Source organism: Pelobates fuscus, chromosome 8, assembly GCF_036172605.1.
Source record: "Pelobates fuscus isolate aPelFus1 chromosome 8, aPelFus1.pri, whole genome shotgun sequence".
Taxonomy (NCBI): domain Eukaryota; kingdom Metazoa; phylum Chordata; class Amphibia; order Anura; family Pelobatidae; genus Pelobates; species Pelobates fuscus.
In genome coordinates this window covers 174,645,034-174,668,641 of record NC_086324.1, presented here as the reverse complement: position 1 = coordinate 174,668,641, position 23,608 = coordinate 174,645,034, and the positions used below count along the sequence as shown (strand labels likewise).

The 23,608-nt window shown below is 45.7% G+C and overlaps 2 protein-coding genes across 6 annotated transcripts in view; one reads left to right on the top strand and one right to left on the bottom strand.

Annotated features, from left to right (window-relative positions):
* Positions 1–1,386: 1,386 nt before the first annotated feature.
* Positions 1,387–23,608, bottom strand: part of MAPK7 (mitogen-activated protein kinase 7) — a 26,099-nt gene continuing 3,877 nt past the window's right edge. Inside the window, exons 1-8 of one of the 4 annotated variants that reach the window (XM_063430873.1) lie at positions 20,211–20,281; positions 10,922–11,041; positions 9,896–10,118; positions 9,176–9,341; positions 7,301–8,487; positions 3,836–4,776; positions 2,783–2,910; positions 1,387–2,386 (exon numbers count right to left, since the gene is read on the bottom strand). In XM_063430873.1, the coding sequence (XP_063286943.1) occupies positions 2,233–2,386; positions 2,783–2,910; positions 3,836–4,776; positions 7,301–8,487; positions 9,176–9,341; positions 9,896–10,112 (2,793 nt within the window). In that variant the 5' untranslated portion in view covers positions 10,113–10,118; positions 10,922–11,041; positions 20,211–20,281 and the 3' untranslated portion in view covers positions 1,387–2,232. Of the gene's footprint in view, positions 2,387–2,782; positions 2,911–3,835; positions 4,777–7,300; positions 8,488–9,175; positions 9,342–9,895; positions 10,119–10,921; positions 11,042–20,210; positions 20,282–23,608 lie in introns of those variants that run through there. The other 3 variants (XM_063430872.1, XM_063430871.1, XM_063430870.1) reach the window with 3 other exon arrangements.
* The window catches only part of LOC134572070 (zinc-binding protein A33-like), a 20,780-nt gene continuing 17,594 nt past the window's right edge, over positions 20,423–23,608 (top strand). The window contains exon 1 of one of the 2 annotated variants that reach the window (XM_063430876.1): positions 20,423–20,441. The gene's annotated coding sequence lies outside the window, so the exon portion shown is untranslated. The other variant, XM_063430875.1, reaches the window with a different exon arrangement.

Here is a 23,608-nt window from a genome sequence, read left to right as displayed (position 1 = left end):
GGCACCGGGTAAAAAGGGGGCCTAGTACACTCACCATAAATCCATGTATACAGGACACTGAATTCTGAGCTTTGGCTAAATGACTGATTATACAGATGGAGCTCCTGTAACTGTCAGATAGCGCTGGGCAGCATTTTCAAGGCTTCTCTGGATTACAAAATCATACAATATGGTAGCCCTCGTAGGACTGTAAAGGCTGACTCAGCATATAACACCACCCTGTTTAATGCCAGACATATTTAATGAACAGCTATGTAATGGCACGAACTGGAAAACTGCAGAATGTCTGAATATGAGACATATTCACTTCACTTCAACCTGTAGCTCATATTTCCTCCACTGCTTTACACCTTTTCCCCAAACTGAATAAAATACACAATTTTCTGTGTCAGTGCACTTATTTTTCAATGGACTTTACCTACATGTCTGCAAACAGAAAGCGGGTAAGTGGACAGCGTGCACACATGGAGAGCTGGGGTAAGTGGACAGTGGGGGTACGTGGACAGCGTGCACACATGGAGAGCGGGGGTAAGTGGACAGCGTGCACACATGGAGAGCGGGGGTAAGTGGACAGTGTGCACACATGGAGAGCGGGGGTAAGTGGACAGCGTGCACACATGGAGAGCGGGGGTAAGTGGACAGCGTGCACACATGGAGAGCGGGGGTAAGTGGACAGCGTGCACACATGGAGAGCAGGGGTAAGTGGACAGCGTGCACACATGGAGAGCAGGGGTAAGTGGACAGCGTGCACACATGGAGAGCGGGGGTAAGTGGACAGCGTGCACACATGGAGAGCGGGGGTAAGTGGACAGCGTGCACACATGGAGAGCGGGGGTAAGTGGACAGCATGCACGCATGGAGAGCTGGGGTAAGTGGACAGCGTGCACACATGGAGAGCTGGGGTAAGTGGACAGCGTGCACACATGGAGAGCTGGGGTAAGTGGACAGCAGGGGTACGTGGACAGCGTGCACACATGGAGAGGGGGGAAAGTGGACAGCGTGCACACATGGAGAGCGGGGGTAAGTGGACAGCGTGCACAAATGGAGAGAGGGGGAAGTGGACAGCGTGCACAAATGGAGAGAAGGGGAAAGTGGACAGCGTGCACACATGGAGAGAGGGGGTAAGTTGACAGCGTGCACACATGGAGAGCTGGGGTAAGTGGACAGCGTGCACGCATGAAGAGGGGGTAAGTGGATAGCGTGCACACATGGAGGGGGGGGTAAGTGGACAGCGTGCACACATGCACACATGGAGAGAGGGAGTAAGTGGACAGTGTGCACGCATAGAGAGCGGGGATAAGTGGTCAGCATGCACACATGGAGAGGGAGGGTAAGTGGACAGCGTGCACACATGGAGAGCAGTGATAAGTGGACAGCGTGGTTGACAGCGTGCACACATGGAGAGGGGGTAAGCGGACAGCGTGCAAGCATGGAGAATAGGGATAAATGGACAGCGTGCACACATGGAGAGCGGGGGTAAGTGGACAGCGAACACATGGAGAGCGGGGGTAAGTGGACAGCGAACACATGGAGAGCGGGGGTAAGTGGACAGCGAACACATGGAGAGCGGGGGTAAGTGGACAGCGTGCACACATGGAGAGGGGGGATAGGCAGAGACAGTGTGTACACATAGGAAGCTGGGATAGGCAAAGACAGTGTGTACACATAGGAAGCTGGGATAGGCAGAGACAGTGTGTACACATAGGAAGCTGGGATAGGCAGAGACAGTGTGTACACATACGAAGCTGGGATAGGCAGAGACAGTGTGTACACATAGGAAGCTGGGATAGGCAGAGACAGTGTGTACACATACGAAGCTGGGATAGGCAGAGACAGTGTGTACACGTAGGAAGCTGGGATAGGCAGAGACAGTGTGTACACACATGTATACATGTGAAGCTGGGGTAGGTGTATATAACAAACAGATTGTAAGCTCATTATGTTTTAATAAAGCTGACTCATAATGAGATATCAGGAAGTGCAAATTATCAATCGTTGTACAACGTCTTCTGAGTCATCGTCACCGTAATGCCATCATGAAGACTGCACTGCTGGGGTCAGCCCTGGCACTGTGTCAAATTCTGTGCATGCATCGTTTGTCTACAGAAATCATTCCTATTTTCTAAGCCGGCCATAGACCTTGTCTACTCGATGAACACTGCCTGTTACATGAAGAAACCCCCTCGTCTTCGCAATATGCAGCAAACTCTGAGATCCATTCCTTGACCTCATTCAACTGTCCTGGAGATCAGGAATGTCGGACAGGATCATGGGAGACCCCAGCTGGAGATCTTCCTGAAGGGAAGCCATGTCGGCAGGATTCATCCGGTGAACTTCCAGCCAATCAGCTAAGAGCGAGGCCGAAAGAGGAGCAGAGTCCACTAGGCTGTAGGGCAAAAGAGACAGAGCCAGGTTTGTACCTAAACAGAAAATAACTACACAATGTATGCAAGGAGAAGGTATATGGCGAGAGCCTGACTGGTAGCACAGTATTAGTCATCAGACTGTTAATAATAAGCATTACAATACGTAGAGCAAGTGTGAACAATGCCAGGAGGGGGAAGATATAACAGCGGCACGCCTGCCAGTCAAGGCAGACGGGCTGGCAGCTAGATGCATACCATGCACCCAGGCAGTGGCAATCATAAACCTAAAGAAATGTCTGTAGTGGCAAAGGGCAAGCTGCAAGGAAAGTAAGAGAGAGTGATAGAGAAATAAGCAGGCGTCTTGGAAGCAGGAAATATTCTTCTAGAGCTGGGATCTGCTGGGGGTTGCTGTGTACCTCTCGCGGTTCTCTGATGGCATCTCAAAGGACTGGTTCAGGAACTCCTCCAGATCAAAGCCCACTCCATACCCAGCTCCACTTCCTTTGGGGGTCACTGAGAAGACGGGCGGGAGAAGATCTTCAACCTGAAAGGAACACAAGATAATTCAGGAGCCCAGTAAAGGTTAATAGCGCACGTTCATTAATAATGGAGAGGGTTCCATATTCATTTCAATGAATACGGCAGATTGTGCTGAAAGGTTATAGGATGGCCGTAGCATGGGTTAAATAATTACACGGTTATTAATCAAAAGGTAAAAGTTAGGCCAAATTGCCAAGATGGAGTAAATAGCAGAATCACAAAATATTCCCAGTCTGACTATCTTTGCTAAAATTTGCAATTCTCTTTGGTGAAAAGCCATACAGTAAAGGGAAACTGTAGACACAAAAAACATTTCAACTGATTGAAATGGTTATGGTGGCTGGAGTCCATGGCCACTTGGTCCCTCCTTAATGTTAAATTATTGCGACACTATTTAGCACTGACGCTCAGCCCCCAACTGAAAGCAGCCCGGTCCCCTAAGGCAAAATATTGTAGGTGCAGCTTGTCTTGCGTCACACCAGGGATAGCAACATTGCCAGCAGTTTCTGGTAAGACTTGGTATAGACTGAGGCAGAGTCTAACGCCACCTTCACCATATCATAACTGGGGCCAGACTGCAGCCTGCCGTGAACTGAACATCTCCGCTAACTGGTAAGTAAACGGTTTACCAGTGATGCAGGGCTGGCACTCATGGACCCTTTAAGGAAGACAGGTAGATATGTATAAAGGGCACATTACTACCTCCAAACAACCTCTTAACTTTGTGTCTGGCTCTGTACCTGCACAATATATGTAATTTTCTTTTATTTAATGCAGTACGTTCTGTAACTATCACAAAAATTTTTTAATTTTTTGGGATGGCTCATTAAATTTAAAGATAACATTTATTACTCTAAAGAGCTTTGCAATTTTAAGGAACATGATATATACACAGTCTAAGTCACTCATACATTGGGGAGAGGACTGACCTGGGACTTTGAAAGCTGCTGCGTGACCAGGCTAATATCTGGAGAGGTCGGGTGGGAGGTGTCATCTGTGTTGAACGTGGTGGGTGGGAGTGGCGTGATGTCACAAGCCTTGTGTTCTCCCTGAGATAGACTGTTTCCCCCCCTAGAATATGGAATTCCGGGCGCTGTCTGTGTCTGCTCCAAGGCAGTTGGATTACGAAGAAAAAGAGAGGGATCTATAGTCAATGAGCCTCTCTTGCCATCTCCAGTGTCTGGAGCAGGCCATCCTTCTTGTCCACATCTGGGCCAGGGTGCATTGGGTCTGGAGGGGATGGGAAAATTACTTTGCAAAACATGTCCTCCACCAATGAACTTGACATCAGAAGGAAGCTGGGCTGCTACTGGAGGGGGCCCTGGCTTAGCTTGTGGAGCCAAAACTACTGTAGTAATATGGAAACCTGAAGATGTAGGAGGGACATAGTGTACTAGGTTGGGCACAGGGCAGGGGTTCAAACATCTGGGTACAAACTGCATACTTGGAGTTAGGGTGGGAGCAGTGAGGATTCCGTTTTGACGGCTGCCAGCTTTATCAATTGGGTTGATGTTAGGCACACTAAATACAGGCTGGGCAACAGGGCAGATTTCTGCTGCTTGTGCAGGACAAGGTGCGGGCTTTGAACATGATGGTGTCTGGATTAGAGGCAGATTGGGTGGCTGCTGCTGAGTCTGGTCAATCATCCGAGTCCATCTCTCCAACAGGTTCTTATCGTTCTCACTCAGGACCAACCCACCAAACCCCTCAGCTTTCTTCAACTCCCGCCGTTCCTTCTCTTTTTGCTTCTTTTCCCTCTCCCTGGCACGCTCATGGCGCCTCCTTCTCTTCTCTTCACGTTCGCGTTGGCGTTCCTGAGCCGTTATTGGCTTCTTCATTTCTGGAGCTTCGGAGACAGACGTGGCAGCATCTAGGAGGAATATACAGAATGGTCAAAGTTGATGGATATGAAAGGTAAATATGAAGTTATGGCATTGTTAAAATAACACTAATATTGAAGTAGTGAATGAGATCCAACAATATTTACAGCTCAACCACGACGTGGCATAGAGAAGTTAGAGTGGTTAACCACACTGTACCTACTGACAGGCCAAATAACAAGCTGGTTGATTGCAGAGTGCCAACCGTAATGTTTTGGGAGAAGAATGATGGTAGTTGGGAATTCTCCCTGTGCACAAAGGTAGGTTCCCAGAAAAATGGTTTGTTGAGTTGTGTGCAAGAGTATTTGACTGTCCACCAACTCTTGGCCAGGCCTAGTCACGCAACATCGAAGAGAGCTTAAACTACTGTCTCTTTTGCTAAATAAAAGCAAATAATCAAATCCCTGAAACAATGTTTAATCATCTAATAGGAAGCCTTACCAGGTGAGTGATATAGCAGCAAAAGGGGAACGATCTCCATATTCACGGTCATTGTTTGGAATAAGATGTTTGACAAGAACGCATCCACATACATATGGGCATGATGCATCTTTTCCAAAATGTGTTGCATAGACTATACCTTTCAATAATTTAAATTGTACATTGAAAACATATACACTTTAAATGCATGCATGTTTCATGTTTTTTTATTGGTGGTAAACCTACTAAACAGTGATTTGTTTTTTATTTTATATATATATATATACACACACACAGTATCTCACAATAGTGAGTACACCTCTCACACTTTGTAAATATTTTATTATATCTTTTCATGTGACAAAACTGAATAAATGACACTCTGCTACAATGTAAAGTAGTAAGTGTACAGCCTGTATAACAGGGTACATTCGCTGTCCCCTCAAAATAACTCAACACACAGCCATTAATGTCTAAACCGTTGGCAACAAAAGTGAGTACACCCCTAAGTGGAAATGTCCAAATTGGGCCCAATTAGCCATTTTCCCTCCCTGGTGTCATGTGACTCGTTAGTGTTACAATGTCTCAGGTGTGAATGGGGAGCAGGTGTGTTACATTTGGTGTTATCGCTCTCACACTCTCTCATACTGGCCACTGGAAGTTCAACACGGCCCCTCATGGCAAAGACCTCTCTGAGGATCTAAAAAAAAAAAATGAACTGTTGCCTAGGGAATAAGAAGATGGCAAAGTCCCTGAAACTGAGCTGCAGCACGGTGGGCAAGATCATACAGCGGTTTCACAGGACAGGTTCCACTCAGAACAGGCCTCGCCATGGTCGACCAAAGAAGTTGAGCGCACGTGGTCAGCGTCATATCCAGAGATTGTCTTTAGGAAATAGACGTATGAATGCTGCCAGCATTGCTGCAGAGGTTGAAGGGGTGGGGAGTCAGCCTGTCAGTGCTCAGACCATAGACTGCACACTGCATCAAATTGGTCTGCATGGCTGTCGTCCCAGAAGGAAGCCTCTTCTAAAGATGATGCACAAGAAAGACCGCAAACAGTTTGCTGAAGACAAGCAGACTAAGGACATGGATTACTGGAACCAGGTCCTGTGGTCCGATGAGACCAAGATAAACTTATTTGGTTTAGATGGTGTCAAGCGTGTGTGGTGGCAACCAGCTGAGGAGTACCTACAGTCAAGCATGGTGGTTGGAGTGTCATGGTCTGGGCCTGCATGAGTGCTGCCAGCACTGGGGAGCTACAGTTCGTTGGGGGAACCTTGAATGCCAACATGTATTGTGACATACTAAAGCAGAGCATGATCTCCTCCCTTCGGAGATTGGGCCGCAGGGCAGTATTCCAACATGATAACGACCCCAAACACACCTCCAAGATGATCACTGCCTTGCTAAATAAGCCGAAGTTAAAGGTGATGGACTGGCCAAGCATGTCTCCAGACCGAAACCCTATTGAGCATCTGTGAGGCATCCTCAAAACGGAAGAAGTGGTTTCACAAGGTCTCTAACATCCACCAGCTCCGTGATGTTGTCATGGAGGAGTGGAAGAGGACTCCAGTGGCAAGCTGTGAAGCTCTGGTGAACTCCATGCCCATGAGGGTTAAGGCAGTGCTGGAAAATAATGGTGGCCACACAAAATATTGACACTTTGGGCCCAATTTGGACATTTCCACTTTGGGGTGTACTCACTTTTGTTGCCAACATTAATGGCTGTCTGTTGACTTATTTTGAGGGGACAGCAAATTTACACTGTTATACAGGCTGTACACTTACTACTTTACATTGTAGCCGAATGTCATTTCTTCAGTGTTGTCACATGAAAAGATATAATAAAATATTTGCAAAAATATTATGGGTGTACTCTCTTTTGTGAGTTACTGTATATATATATAGTTTTATTTTTTTGGAGTGTCTCTTTAAGGTAGTGGGTGAAGAAGATAATAAAGGATAAGTCTTAGGAACCAAGCAACAAAGATTGAATAAAAAGTTTTAAACAGCCTAGAATAAAGAAATTATAATTTACTGTAGAATATGAAATATACAATTAAGCTTAAAAGAGGTGTCCTCTGTGCCTTACCTTTTCCCTTGTTCCGCAGAGCTGATTTCATAAGCGCGGCTTTAAGCGCTGCTTTGGTGTCATCCGATATAGCCCCTTCCCTCTTTGGCACAGGTTCTGGATCTGTTTTGACTAATGGTGTCTCCTCTTTGACCTCCTGGTTCTCTGTCGGTGGCACTGTCTCTCCGTTCTCCACAGGAGAAGTTAAATCTATAGTCTCTGGTTTCAATGGAGCCCTGGGTGACTCCATGGGGAAATCCAGCCTCTCCCTGGCGGAATTGGCACTAGGCATGTCCACATCCAATCCTGCAGGTGGAGGGGGGAGTGGCGGAGACTGGAAGTCATCTTCCCTGATGACACCTTCACCTACTGGCCCCTCCACGGCTGGTACCAGTGCAGGTTTAAAGCTAATTTGTCGTCGGATTCCTTCTCTCCTGCGGTGAAAGCTGTCTATTTCAGCTACAATGGCTTCTTTGATCTGCTCCTTGGTAAGAATCATTTTATCAAAGCCAAAGTCAAAGGCCGGCACACATTCTGGTTCATCATCTGGGTCATGATATTTGGAGAGGAATGGGTGCCGCAGGGCTTCGTTCACAGAAATTCGTTCACGTGGGTCAAATCTCAACATTTTGGAAAGTAGATCCAATGCTTTACGGTCTCCTTGTGGGTAAAGACTTGCCCACGGCACTGGTTGACGAGAAGGCAAACTCTGAATGTACGCCCGTACTCTCTCCGCCCCTATTGCCCTTATCACCTGGCTGGATGGGGTACCTAACACAGTCATTATGAGCTGAAGTTGGTGAATGTAGTTCTTTCCTGGGAACAGCTGCCTGCGTCCAAGCATTTCTGCAAAGATACATCCCACTGACCACATATCGATGGCCTGAGTATACTCGTGGAGTGACAGCATAAGCTCAGGGGCTCGATACCAGCGAGTGGCTACATACTCAGTCATGAAATATTTGTACTCATCTGGCTTGGTGCAGAGGCCTCGAGCCATCCCAAAGTCACCGATCTTTAGCTCGCAGTTCTCATTTATGAGGAGGTTGCTAGGCTTTAGATCTCGATGAAGGACGTTGGCAGAATGGATGTACTTCAGGCCCCGCAGCAGCTGGTACAAGAAGTAACGGGCATGTTCAAGGGTGAGTGGCTGCGAGGAATGGATGATCTGATGTAAGTCGCTTTCCATGAGGTCTAGTACCACATACCTGAGAGGACAAAAAGTGTCTGAAATGAATTCACAGCATGCGTCACAACTAAACCTCAGCCATCCAACAAGGTAGGTACAAAGTGCATCAAAGCATCCAGGAACACCTTAACCTCAACAATGCCAGAGGAGAAACACGCTGACAATGTCTTCTTTAACCGGTTTTCCAATTGTTTCAGTAGTAATAGCTAATTATTCAGTTTGACCACAATACACCATTAAGTTGTACCCTTCATCCAATTATACAGACAATGCATGATGAAAGCAATCTATAGCTGAACTCCTTGCTACATTCCCAATCAGAAAAGTAAAAGTGTATACAAAGATTATCAGAAACACTAAGCCAAATATATCATTTGCTTAATCAGAAATGGGTTTATTCATTTAGAAAAAAAAACTTTTCAGATGATTTATCTACATAAGTCACTTTTAAAGTCTATGGAAATGTTTGTAGATAAATCATTCAAAAAATGTTTTCCTAACAAAATGGAATAATTTATGATTCTGATTGAAATGAACGAAATCAAGGACTAAGTGAGGAAAGCAGCCTATTGCCACATTCCCAGTAAAAGAAACGAGAGAATATGATGGAGGGATAAGACATTTGAATGACAAAAGCAGTTGATCGACGAACTCGGTGATACATTCATAATAGGATCAGTAACAAGGAACATGAAGAAGACTCTTACACAGCCTTGAAGTCTGCGTAGGACATGGATGGTCTTAGAATATCTTTAATGGCGATTATATTATCATGCTTGAAGTGCTTTAGAATTTTCAGCTCACGAAGTGTTCGTTTTGCATTCGTTACAACGTCAAAGGCATTTGGTATTTTCTTAATGGCGACTTTCTGACCTACGCACAGTGGAATAAAGTGAAAATTATTTCTGCTTGTTATTGACAGATCATTAAGGCATGGGATAACCAGCTCTGTAATGAACAGGAAATAAAACATTCATACTTTACACTGTCAGATGACATATATGAGATATCGGGCATTATACTCACATCATTGGTCAGACTGTAGTAAAATTTGGCCATCATCCTCTCTTGTTAAGGAGCATCATGCTTACAATACAACAATATAATTACCAATATGGTTACCGCACTCTCCTGGATCCAAGGGTGCAACCGGACCTGAGGTTGGTCAATCCTCACAATGTGATTTGTAAAAAAGTAATGATGGTCCAGGCACTCAAATTAAATCCAGTGGGTAGATTTATTGAAGTAGATTCAAAGCAACATTTTGGCACACAACAGGGCCTTTGTCATGCTCACAACAGGGCGTTTGACAAAGGCCCTGTTGTGGCCTAAACGTTGCTTTGATTCTGTTTCAATAAATTTGCCCACTGGATTTAACTTGAGTGCCTTGACAATCATAACTTTTTTACAATACAACAATGTCTCACCTGAGCCTTTTCGACGTGCAGAGGAAACCACCCCATACGCCCCGGTTCCAATAGTTTCGATGATATCGTATTCATCTCCAACCTCAAAGTTAATATCGAATGACCTTTCTTTAAGAATTGCCAAGTTGTTGGCGGTGGTGGAAGCACAACGTGCTGGCTCAAGCTTGGTGTGCACACCATCTTGGACTTCTTCTTGTTGTTTTCTAAGCTCCGCCATGCCGGTCTACAACAATCAGATCAAAATAATAAGTAGCATACCAATTAGTGTCACCTACTACAACCACCATTGGATGACCACTTAGTAGAAGACATAGAGTGCGTATTAGAGATAGACGTAGAAACCAGTGACTGTACGCAGATTATAGGATAGACAAAAACTAGGTGAACTAAGATCAATGCCAGGGTTTCATAGAGACTATAAAATGTAATCACGTGGTCCACGTTTGTGGCCAATGGTTGTAAACACTGAGACAGATCATTAGAAGACAAGATGACTGAGGTGAAGTCCTACCTGCATGGCACAGAATGTATAGCTTTGGAGACAGTGGGAGTTCCAACCATGGTCAAAACTTCCAGTTACGTCAATATTACTGACAATGCAGACTCTTTATACAGAGCGAATCTGGGTCAAAGTTCTAGAAGTGAAACAATCAACCAGGCAACTTGGTTTCTAAGGTGACAGCTCCACTTTTAACACTTTTTTCCATACCTGCTGTTTTATAATTAAAAATATAGCGCCAATATCGTCTGCAGCACTGCACAATAGGAAACAAGACAAACATTAAACATTCTAGCAAAACATGTTTGACATATCGGAATAGTAGGTGAAGAAGGCCCTGCTGAAAACAAGCTAACAATTCATACAGATCCCCCAAATCTGACACCCTATCATTGGTCTGTGAAATAAACGTATATTCAGAGATAATATCACAGCCTCCCAAGATGGAATAACCGATAACGAGTCATAACGGAAAAAGTAATGGAAGTGTTAGAGAGCACTTTATACAAGGAAAACAGAACACTCACCAATTGACATCAGCCAAACCAGACTGTATTCACCAGATTTCATTCACAGGAATCAATCCAAGATCATTCAGTCTTCGTAACTCCAGGAATCCAGACTGGAGGAAGAATTTTCTGCATCTGCTTTGAATAAAAATACAAATAAAAGACTGTGAGAGCTACCAGCAATCCAGGGCAACCGGCACTAATGGTCAACTCCTGCCCTTGAAACACACGTGCCTTCAGTTTCCTGATAAACTGGGAAAACAGTAAATCTCGTGGGCTGAGCTTGGCAAGGTTACATGATCATAAACCCTTTAACCGCTTGTTACCTGGTGTCCGTGTGTAAAACTGGAATCTCACATCCCAAGGCATGACACGCAGAAACCACTCGTTAAAACAAAGCTACCCCAAAAACGTCCTCTACGATAGGATCATTTCAACTTCTTCACTAAAGTGCCACTGTCTGACTAGTGAGCGATTCACATCAAAATGGAAGCGCTGAGAATTTATACACGTCAACTATTTTGGTTTAAAGAAAAAAAAAAACCACTTTCCCGGTCAATTCTTGGCTTACTGAGTGACCCGGTTTAGTTCATGTCTGACTTTAACAGGTAAATCGAATCGATTCATTTGTAATCATAGACAGCTCCCGCACAGACTCTGTCCGGTATCATAGAAGACAATTAATGCCATTTCCAAATGGTACCAACAGTACCAAGTACCAGCCTATTCTTCTATGTGGTTCATACAATTCCATCAGGAATGCAGACCTATGCTTTGTACCTCACAGTGTAATCATACATGTCGAATTTCGTAGAAAGCTCCCGCACAGGCTCTGTCCTTGTACCTTACAGTGTAAGTTATGTAGAGATGACAGCCTGCCATGTTTTCTGTACGTATAGAAAGTCTTCAAACCTGTGGACAACCCGTGAAAAGTGCTGCCCTGCCTTATAAAGCATTGATACAGGGCAGGAAATAAATCAGCTCATTAATGATGGGGTAATCTTTAATTATCTGCAAAGAATGTCACTCAAAGCACCATAAACACCGCAAACCATTGCAAGGGTCATGAGAATACCCTCTACCCGGTCTCCCTTCTCAGAGCACAGTACTGCATGCCAAGCTATAAGTGCATTCTCCAGATAGAGAAGAGCTGGGGTCATCACCAGCCTGTATCAGTCAGAGAACCGATATAAGGAGTTACACACACTGCTATCCCTGCTTGGATTCAGGTTGTTATAGGATCAGTCAGGGAGATGGTATAAGGAGTTACACACACAGCTATCCCTGCTTGGATTCAAGTTGTTAAAGGATCAGTCAGGGAGATGATATAAGGAGTTACACACACAGCTATCCCTGCTTGGATTCAGGTTGTTATAGGATCAGTCAGGGAGATGGTATAAGGAGCTACACACACAGCTATCCCTGCTTGAATTCAGGTTGTTATAGGATCAGTCAGGGAGATGATATAAGGAGTTACACACACAGCTATCCCTGCTTGAATTCAGGTTGTTATAGGATCAGTCAGGGAGATGATATAACTAGTTACACACACAGCTATCCCTGCTTGGATTCAGGTTGTTATAGGATCAGTCAGGGAGATGGTATAAAGAGTTACACACACACAGCTATCCCTGCTTGGATTCAGGTTGTTATAGGATCAGTCAGGGAGATGATATAAGGAGTTACACACACAGCTATCCCTGCTTGGATTCAGGTTGTTATAGGATCAGTCAGGGAGATGATATAAGGAGTTACACACACAGCTATCCCTGCTTGGATTCAGGTTGTTATAGGATCAGTCAGGGAGATGATATAAGGAGTTACACACACAGCTATCCCTGCTTGGATTCAGGTTGTTATAGGATCAGTCAGGGAGATGATATAAGGAGTTACACACACAGCTATCCCTGCTAGTATTCAGGTTGTTATAGGATCAGTCAGGGAGATGGTATAAGGAGTTACACACACAGCTATCCCTGCTTGGATTCAGGTTGTTATAGGATCAGTCAGGGAGATGATATAAGGAGTTACACACACAGCTATCCCTGCTAGGATTCAGGTTGTTATAGGATCAGTCAGGGAGATGATATAAGGAGTTACACACACAGCTATCCCTGCTTGGATTCAGGTTGTTATAGGATCAGTCAGGGAGATGGTATAAGGAGTTACACACACACAGCTATCCCTGCTTGGATTCAGGTTGTTATAGGATCAGTCAGGGAGATGGTATAAGGAGTTACACACACAGCTATCCCTGCTTGGATTCAGGTTGTTATAGGATCAGTCAGGGAGATGATATAAGGAGTTACACACACACAGCTATCCCTGCTTGGATTCAGGTTGTTATAGGATCAGTCAGGGAGATGGTATAAGGACCTACACACACACAGCTATCCCTGCTTGGATTCAGGTTGTTATAGGATCAGTCAGGGAGATGGTATAAGGAGTTACACACACAGCTATCCCTGCTTGGATTCAGGTTGTTATAGGATCAGTCAGGGAGATGGTATAAGGAGTTACACACACAGCTATCCCTGCTTGGATTCAGGTTGTTATAGGATCAGTCAGGGAGATGATATAAGGAGTTACACACACACAGCTATCCCTGCTTGGATTCAGGTTGTTATAGGATCAGTCAGGGAGATGGTATAAGGACCTACACACACACAGCTATCCCTACTTGGATTCAGGTTGTTATAGGATCAGTCAGGGAGATGGTATAAGGAGTTACACACACAGCTATCCCTGCTTGGATTCAGGATGTTATAGGATCAGTCAGGGAGATGGTATAAGGAGTTACACACACAGCTATCCCTGCTTGGATTCAGGTTGTTATAGGATCAGTCAGGGAGATGGTATAAGGAGTTACACACACACAGCTATCCCTGCTTGGATTCAGGTTGTTATAGGATCAGTCAGGGAGATGGTATAAGGAGTTACACACACAGCTATCCCTGCTTGGATTCAGGTTGTTATAGGATCAGTCAGGGAGATGATATAAGGAGTTACACACACACAGCTATCCCTGCTTGGATTCAGGTTGTTATAGGATCAGTCAGGGAGATGGTATAAGGACCTACACACACACAGCTATCCCTGCTTGGATTCAGGTTGTTATAGGATCAGTCAGGGAGATGGTATAAGGAGTTACACACACAGCTATCCCTGCTTGGATTCAGGTTGTTATAGGATCAGTCAGGGAGATGGTATAAGGAGTTACACACACAGCTATCCCTGCTTGGATTCAGGTTGTTATAGGATCAGTCAGGGAGATGATATAAGGAGTTACACACACACAGCTATCCCTGCTTGGATTCAGGTTGTTATAGGATCAGTCAGGGAGATGGTATAAGGACCTACACACACACAGCTATCCCTGCTTGGATTCAGGTTGTTATAGGATCAGTCAGGGAGATGGTATAAGGAGTTACACACACAGCTATCCCTGCTTGGATTCAGGTTGTTATAGGATCAGCCAGGGAGATGGTATAAGGAGTTACACACACACAGCTATCCCTGCTTGGATTCAGGATGTTATAGGATCAGTCAGGGAGATGGTATAAGGACCTACACACACACAGCTATCCCTGCTTGGATTCAGGTTGTTATAGGATCAGTCAGGGAGATGGTATAAGGAGTTACACACACAGCTATCCCTGCTTGGATTCAGGTTGTTATAGGATCAGCCAGGGAGATGGTATAAGGAGTTACACACACACAGCTATCCCTGCTAGGATTCAGGATGTTATAGGATCAGTCAGGGAGATGGTATAAGGAGTTACACACACAGCTATCCCTGCTTGGATTCAGGTTGTTATAGGATCAGTCAGGGAGATGGTATAAGGACCTACACACACACAGCTATCCCTGCTTGGATTCAGGTTGTTATAGGATCAGTCAGGGAGATGATATAAGGAGTTACACACACAGCTATCCCTGCTTGGATTCAGGATGTTATAGGATCAGTCAGGGAGATGGTATAAGGAGTTACACACACAGCTATCCCTGCTTGGATTCAGGTTGTTATAGGATCAGCCAGGGAGATGGTATAAGGAGTTACACACACAGCTATCCCTGCTTGGATTCAGGTTGTTATAGGATCAGTCAGGGAGATGGTATAAGGAGTTACACACACACAGCTATCCCTGCTTGGATTCAGGTTGTTATAGGATCAGTCAGGGAGATGGTATAAGGAGTTACACACACAGCTATCCCTGCTTGGATTAAGGTTGTTATAGGATCAGTCAGGGAGATGATATAAGGAGTTACACACACACAGCTATCCCTGCTTGGATTCAGGTTGTTATAGGATCAGTCAGGGAGATGATATAAGGAGTTACACACACAGCTATCCCTGCTTGGATTCAGGTTGTTATAGGATCAGTCAGGGAGATGATATAAGGAGTTACACACACACAGCTATCCCTGCTTGGATTCAGGATGTTATAGGATCAGTCAGGGAGATGATATAAGGAGTTACACACACAGCTATCCCTGCTTGGATTCAGGTTGTTATAGGATCAGTCAGGGAGATGGTATAAGGAGTTACACACACACAGCTATCCCTGCTTGGATTCAGGTTGTTATAGGATCAGTCAGGGAGATGGTATAAGGAGTTACACACACACACAGCTATCCCTGCTTGGATTCAGGTTGTTATAGGATCAGCCAGGGAGATGGTATAAGGAGTTACACACACAGCTATCCCTGCTTGGATTCAGGTTGTTATAGGATCAGTCAGGGAGATGGTATAAGGAGTTACACACACAGCTATCCCTGCTTGGATTCAGGTTGTTATAGGATCAGCCAGGGAGATGGTATAAGGAGTTACACACACAGCTATCCCTGCTTGGATTCAGGTTGTTATAGGATCAGTCAGGGAGATGGTATAAGGAGTTACACACACAGCTATCCCTGCTTGGATTCAGGTTGTTATAGGATCAGTCAGGGAGATGGTATAAGGAGTTACACACACAGCTATCCCTGCTTGGATTCAGGTTGTTATAGGATCAGTCAGGGAGATGATATAAGGAGTTACACACACACAGCTATCCCTGCTTGGATTCAGGTTGTTATAGGATCAGTCAGGGAGATGATATAAGGAGTTACACACACAGCTATCCCTGCTTGGATTCAGGTTGTTATAGGATCAGTCAGGGAGATGATATAAGGAGTTACACACACACAGCTATCCCTGCTTGGATTCAGGATGTTATAGGATCAGTCAGGGAGATGATATAAGGAGTTACACACACAGCTATCCCTGCTTGGATTCAGGTTGTTATAGGATCAGTCAGGGAGATGGTATAAGGAGTTACACACACAGCTATCCCTGCTTGGATTCAGGTTGTTATAGGATCAGTCAGGGAGATGATATAAGGAGTTACACACACAGCTATCCCTGCTTGGATTCAGGTTGTTATGGGATCAGTCAGGGAGATGGTATAAGGAGTTACACACACACAGCTATCCCTGCTTGGATTCAGGTTGTTATAGGATCAGTCAGGGAGATGGTATAAGGAGTTACACACACAGCTATCCCTGCTAGGATTCAGGTTGTTATAGGATCAGTCAGGGAGATGGTATAAGGAGTTACACACACAGCTATCCCTGCTTGGATTCAGGTTGTTATAGGATCAGTCAGGGAGATGGTATAAGGAGTTACACACACACAGCTATCCCTGCTTGGATTCAGGTTGTTATAGGATCAGTCAGGGAGATGGTATAAGGAGTTACACACACAGCTATCCCTGCTTGAATTCAGGTTGTTATAGGATCAGTCAGGGAGATGGTATAAGGAGTTACACACACAGCTATCCCTGCTTGGATTCAGGTTGTTATAGGATCAGTCAGGGAGATGGTATAAGGAGTTACACACACACAGCTATCCCTGCTTGGATTCAGGTTGTTATAGGATCAGTCAGGGAGATGGTATAAGGAGTTACACACACACAGCTATCCCTGCTTGGATTCAGGTTGTTATAGGATCAGTCAGGGAGATGGTATAAGGAGTTACACACACAGCTATCCCTGCTTGAATTCAGGTTGTTATAGGATCAGTCAGGGAGATGGTATAAGGAGTTACACACACAGCTATCCCTGCTTGGATTCAGGTTGTTATAGGATCAGTCAGGGAGATGATATAAGGAGTTACACACACAGCTATCCCTGCTTGGATTCAGGTTGTTATGGGATCAGTCAGGGAGATGGTATAAGGAGTTACACACACACAGCTATCCCTGCTTGGATTCAGGTTGTTATAGGATCAGTCAGGGAGATGGTATAAGGAGTTACACACACAGCTATCCCTGCTAGGATTCAGGTTGTTATAGGATCAGTCAGGGAGATGGTATAAGGAGTTACACACACAGCTATCCCTGCTTGGATTCAGGTTGTTATAGGATCAGTCAGGGAGATGGTATAAGGAGTTACACACACACAGCTATCCCTGCTTGGATTCAGGTTGTTATAGGATCAGTCAGGGAGATGGTATAAGGAGTTACACACACAGCTATCCCTGCTTGAATTCAGGTTGTTATAGGATCAGTCAGGGAGATGGTATAAGGAGTTACACACACAGCTATCCCTGCTTGGATTCAGGTTGTTATAGGATCAGTCAGGGAGATGGTATAAGGAGTTACACACACACAGCTATCCCTGCTTGGATTCAGGCTGTTATAGGATCAGTCAGGGAGATGATATAAGGAGTTACACACACAGCTATCCCTGCTTGGATTCAGGTTGTTATAGGATCAGTCAGGGAGATGATATAAGGAGTTACACACACAGCTATCCCTGCTAGGATTCAGGTTGTTATAGGATCAGTCAGGGAGATGGTATAAGGAGCTACACACACACAGCTATCCCTGCTTGGATTCAGGTTGTTATAGGATCAGTCAGGGAGAAGATATAAGGAGTTACACACACAGCTATCCCTGCTAGGATTCAGGTTGTTATAGGATCAGTCAGGGAGATGGTATAAGGAGTTACACACACAGCTATCCCTGCTTGGATTCAGGTTGTTATAGGATCAGTCAGGGAGATGATATAAGGAGTTACACACACAGCTATCCCTGCTTGGATTCAGGCTGTTATAGGATCAGTCAGGGAGAAGATATAAGGAGTTACACACACAGCTATCCCTGCTAGGATTCAGGTTGTTATAGGATCAGTCAGGGAGATGGTATAAGGAGTTACACACACAGCTATCCCTGCTTGGATTCAGGTTGTTATAGGATCAGTCAGGGAGATGGTATAAGGAGTTACACACACACAGCTATCCCTGCTTGGATTCAGGTTGTTATAGGATCAGTCAGGGAGATGGTATAAGGAGTTACACACACACAGCTATCCCTGCTTGGATTCAGGATGTTATAGGATCAGTCAGGGAGATGATATAAGGAGTTACACACACAGCTATCCCTGCTTGGATTCAGGCTGTTATAGGATCAGTCAGGGAGAAGATATAAGGAGTTACACACACAGCTATCCCTGCTTGGATTCAGGTTGTTATAGGATCAGTCAGGGAGATGGTATAAGGAGTTACACACACACAGCTATCCCTGCTTGGATTCAGGTTGTTATAGGATCAGTCAGGGAGATGGTATAAGGAGTTACACACACAGCTATCCCTGCTTGGATTCAGGTTGTTATAGGATCAGTCAGGGAGATGGTATAAGGAGTTACACACACACAGCTATCCCTGCTAGGATTCAGGTTGTTATAGGATCAGTCAGGGAGATGGTATAAGGAGTTACACACACACAGCTATCCCTGCTTGGATTCAGGTTGTTATAGGATCAGTCAGGGAGATGGTATAAGGAGTTACACACACAGCTATCCCTGCTTGGATTCAGGTTGTTATAGGATCAGTCAGGGAGATGGTATAAGGAGTTACACACACAGCTATCCCTGCTAGGATTCAGGTTGTTATAGGATCAGTCAGGGAGATGGTATAAGGAGTTACACACACAGCTATCCCTGCTTGGATTCAGGTTGTTATAGGATCAGTCAGGGAGATGGTATAAGGAGTTACACACACACAGCTATCCCTGCTTGGATTCAGGTTGTTATAGGATCAGTCAGGGAGATGGTATAAGGAGTTACACACACACAGCTATCCCTGCTTGGATTCAGGTTGTTATAGGATCAGTCAGGGAGATGGTATAAGGAGTTACACACACAGCTATCCCTGCTTGGATTCAGGTTGTTATAGGATCAGTCAGGGAGATGGTATAAGGAGTTACACACACAGCTATCCCTGCTTGGATTCAGGATGTTATAGGATCAGTCAGGGAGATGGTATAAGGAGTTACACACACAGCTATCCCTGCTTGGATTCAGGTTGTTATAGGATCAGTCAGGGAGATGGTATAAGGAGTTACACACACACAGCTATCCCTGCTTGGATTCAGGTTGTTATAGGATCAGTCAGGGAGATGGTATAAGGAGTTACACACACACAGCTATCCCTGCTTGGATTCAGGTTGTTATAGGATCAGTCAGGGAGATGGTATAAGGAGTTACACACACAGCTATCCCTGCTTGGATTCAGGTTGTTATAGGATCAGTCAGGGAGATGGTATAAGGAGTTACACACACAGCTATCCCTGCTTGGATTCAGGTTGTTATAGGATCAGTCAGGGAGAAGATATAAGGAGTTACACACACAGCTATCCCTGCTTGGATTCAGGCTGTTATAGGATCAGTCAGGGAGATGGTATAAGGAGTTACACACACAGCTATCCCTGCTTGGATTCAGGTTGTTATAGGATCAGTCAGGGAGATGGTATAAGGAGTTACACACACACAGCTATCCCTGCTTGGATTAAGGTTGTTATAGGATCAGTCAGGGAGATGATATAAGGAGTTACACACACACAGCTATCCCTGCTTGGATTCAGGATGTTATAGGATCAGTCAGGGAGATGATATAAGGAGTTACGCACACACAGCTATCCCTGCTTGGATTCAGGTTGTTATAGGATCAGTCAGGGAGATGGTATAAGGAGTTACACACACACAGCTATCCCTGCTTGGATTCAGGTTGTTATAGGATCAGTCAGGGAGATGATATAAGGAGTTACACACACAGCTATCCCTGCTTGGATTCAGGTTGTTATAGGATCAGTCAGGGAGATGGTATAAGGAGTTACACACACAGCTATCCCTGCTTGGATTCAGGCGTCCCTGCTTGGATTCAGGTTGCTATGGTTACACATATTATTTAAAGGGCACCCTATCCCCCTGTACCCTGGGTGTGACCCCTGACCCGGAAGTGCCGTGCGGCCCCTTTAAGAGCGTTTACCAGGCGGCTGCCCCTCGCTGGGAATCCCCGGATGTTCGGCGGCACGGCGGAGACTGAACGGTGGAACCGCCCCTCCCACTTCCTCCAATCACAGCTAGAGGGGCGGGGATTCCTGAGATAGGCAGCGATATCCACCAATGGCAGCGAGAATGGGAGAGCACTACTATGAGGGCGTGTCCTGTTACATAGCAACAGGGGGTTTAGCCCCTTAACCCCATCAGTGCCAGAGAGGTAGTGACTATCAGACTGTGTGAGTGAGAGAACCTGACACTGTGACACTGAGTGTGAGACTGAGTGTGAGTGAGAGAACCTGACACTGAGTGTGAGTGAGAGAACCTGGCACTGTGACACTGAGTGTGAGACTGAGTGTGAGTGAGAGAACCTGACACTGAGTGTGAGTGAGAGAACCTGACACTGAGTGTGAGTGAGAGAACCTGACACTGAGTGTGAGTGAGAGAACCTGACACTGTGACACTGAGTGTGAGACTGAGTGTGAGTGAGAGAACCTGACACTGAGTGTGAGTGAGAGAACCTGACACTGTGACACTGAGTGTGAGTGAGAGAACCTGACACTGTGACACTGAGTGTGAGACTGAGTGTGAGTGAGAGAACCTGACACTGTGACACTGAGTGTGAGACTGTGAGTGAGAGAACGTGACACTGAGTGTGAGTGAGAGAACCTGGCACTGTGAGACTGAGTGTGAGTGAGAGAACCTGACACTGTGAGACTGAGTGTGAGTGAGAGAACCTGACACTGTGAGACTGAGTGTGAGTGAGAGAACGTGACACTGAGTGTGAGTGAGAGAACCTGACACCGTGTCACTGAGTGTGAGACTGAGTGTGAGTGAGAGAACCTGACACTGTGACACTGAGTGTGAGACTGAGTGTGAGTGAGAGAACCTGACACCGTGTCACTGAGTGTGAGACTGAGTGTGAGTGAGAGAACCTGACACTGTGACACTGAGTGTGAGTGAGAGAACCTGACACTGTGACACTGAGTGTGAGACTGAGTGTGAGTGAGAGAACGTGACACTGAGTGTGAGTGAGAGAACCTGGCACTGTGAGACTGAGTGTGAGTGAGAGAACCTGACACCGTGTCACTGAGTGTGAGACTGAGTGTGAGTGAGAGAACCTGACACTGTGACACTGAGTGTGAGACTGAGTGTGAGTGAGAGAACCTGACACTGTGACACTGAGTGTGAGACTGAGTGTGAGTGAGAGAACCTGACACTGTGACACTGAGTGTGAGACTGAGTGTGAGTGAGAGAACGTGACACTGAGTGTGAGTGAGAGAACCTGGCACTGTGAGACTGAGTGTGAGTGAGAGAACCTGACACTGTGAGACTGAGTGTGAGTGAGAGAACCTGACACTGTGAGACTGAGTGTGAGTGAGAGAACGTGACACTGAGTGTGAGTGAGAGAACCTGACACCGTGTCACTGAGTGTGAGACTGAGTGTGAGTGAGAGAACCTGACACTGTGACACTGAGTGTGAGTGAGAGAACCTGACACTGTGACACTGAGTGTGAGACTGAGTGTGAGTGAGAGAACGTGACACTGAGTGTGAGTGAGAGAACCTGGCACTGTGAGACTGAGTGTGAGTGAGAGAACCTGACACTGTGAGACTGAGTGTGAGTGAGAGAACGTGACACTGAGTGTGAGTGAGAGAACCTGACACTGTGACATTGAGTGTGAGTGAGAGAACCTGACACTGTGACACTCAGTGTGAGTGAGATAACCTGACACTGTGAGACTGAGTGTGAGTGAGAGAACCTGACACTGTGAGACTGAGTGTGAGTGAGAGAACCTGACACTGAGTGTGAGACTGAGTGTGAGTGAGAGAACCTGACACTGTGACACTGGGTGTGAGACTGAGTCTGAGACTGAGTGAGAGAACCTGACACTGTGACATTGAGTGTGAGACTGACTGTGAGTGACTGACATCGAGTGTGAGTGAGAGAACTTGACACTGTGACATTGAGTGTGAGTGAGAGAACCTGATACTGTGACACTGAGTGTGAGTGAGAGAACCTGACACTGTGACACTGAGTGTGAGTGAGAGAACCTGACACTGTGACACTGAGTGTGAGTGAGAGAACTTGACACTGTGAGACTGAGTGTGAGTGAGAGAACCTGACACTGAGTGTGAGTGAGAGAACCTGACACTGAGTGTGAGTGAGAGAACCTGACACTGAGTGTGAGTGAGAGAACCTTACACTGTGAGACTGAGTGTGAGTGAGAGAACGTTACACTGCGTGTGAGTGAGAGAACTTGACACTGAGTGTGAGACTGAGTGTGAGTTAGAGAACCTGACACTGTGACATTGAGTGTGAGTGTGAGAACCTGACACTGAGTGTGAGTGAGAGAACCTGACACTGTGACACTGAGTGTGAGTGAGAGAACCTGACACTGTGACACTGAGTGTGAGTGAGAGAACCTGACACTGTGACACTGAGTGTGAGTGAGAGAACCTGACACTGTGACACTCAGTGTGAGTGAGAGAACCTGACACTGTGACCCTGAGTGTGTGAGTGAGAGAACCTGACACTGTGACACTGGGTGTGAGACTGAGACTGAGTGAGAGAACCTGACACTGTGACACTGAGTGTGACACTGAGTTTGAGTGACTGACACTGAGTGTGAGTGAGAAAACCTGACACTGTGAAACTGAGTGTGAGTGAGAGAACCTGACACTGTGAGGCTGAGTGTGAGTGACTGTCACTGAGTGTGAGTGAGAGAACCTGACACTGTGAGACTGAATGTGAGTGACTGATACTGAGTGTGAGTGAGAGAACCTGACATTGTGAGACTGAGTGTGAGTGACTGTCACTGAGTGTAAGTGAGAGAACCTGACACTGTGATACTGAGTGTGAGTGACTGTCACTGAGTGAGAGAACCTGACACTGTGAGACTGAGTGTGAGTGGCTGATACTGAATGTGAGACAGCATGCTGACTTCACTGAGTGTGAGTGACTGACAGTGAGTGCGAGACTGAGTGCCGACTGTCACTGAGTGCGAGATTGAGTGCTTAGTGTTACTGAGTGCTAGACTGAGTGCTTAGTGTCACTGAGTGTGAGACTGAGTGCTGACTGCCTGTCACTGAGTGTGAGACTGAGTGATGGCTGTCACTGAGTGTGAAACTGAGTGTGAGAGGGAGTACTGACTGTCACTGAGAGTGAGACGAAGAACTGAGTGTGAGACTGAGTACTGACTATCACTGAGTTTGAGACTGAGTGCTGACTGTTACTATAACTCCTCCTATTACTCCATATTACTCCTCCTATTACTTCATATAACCCTCCCTATAACTCCTCCTATTGCTCAATATAACCCTCCCTATAACCCCTCCTATTACTCCATATAACACTCCCTATAACTCCACCTATTATTCCATAGAAC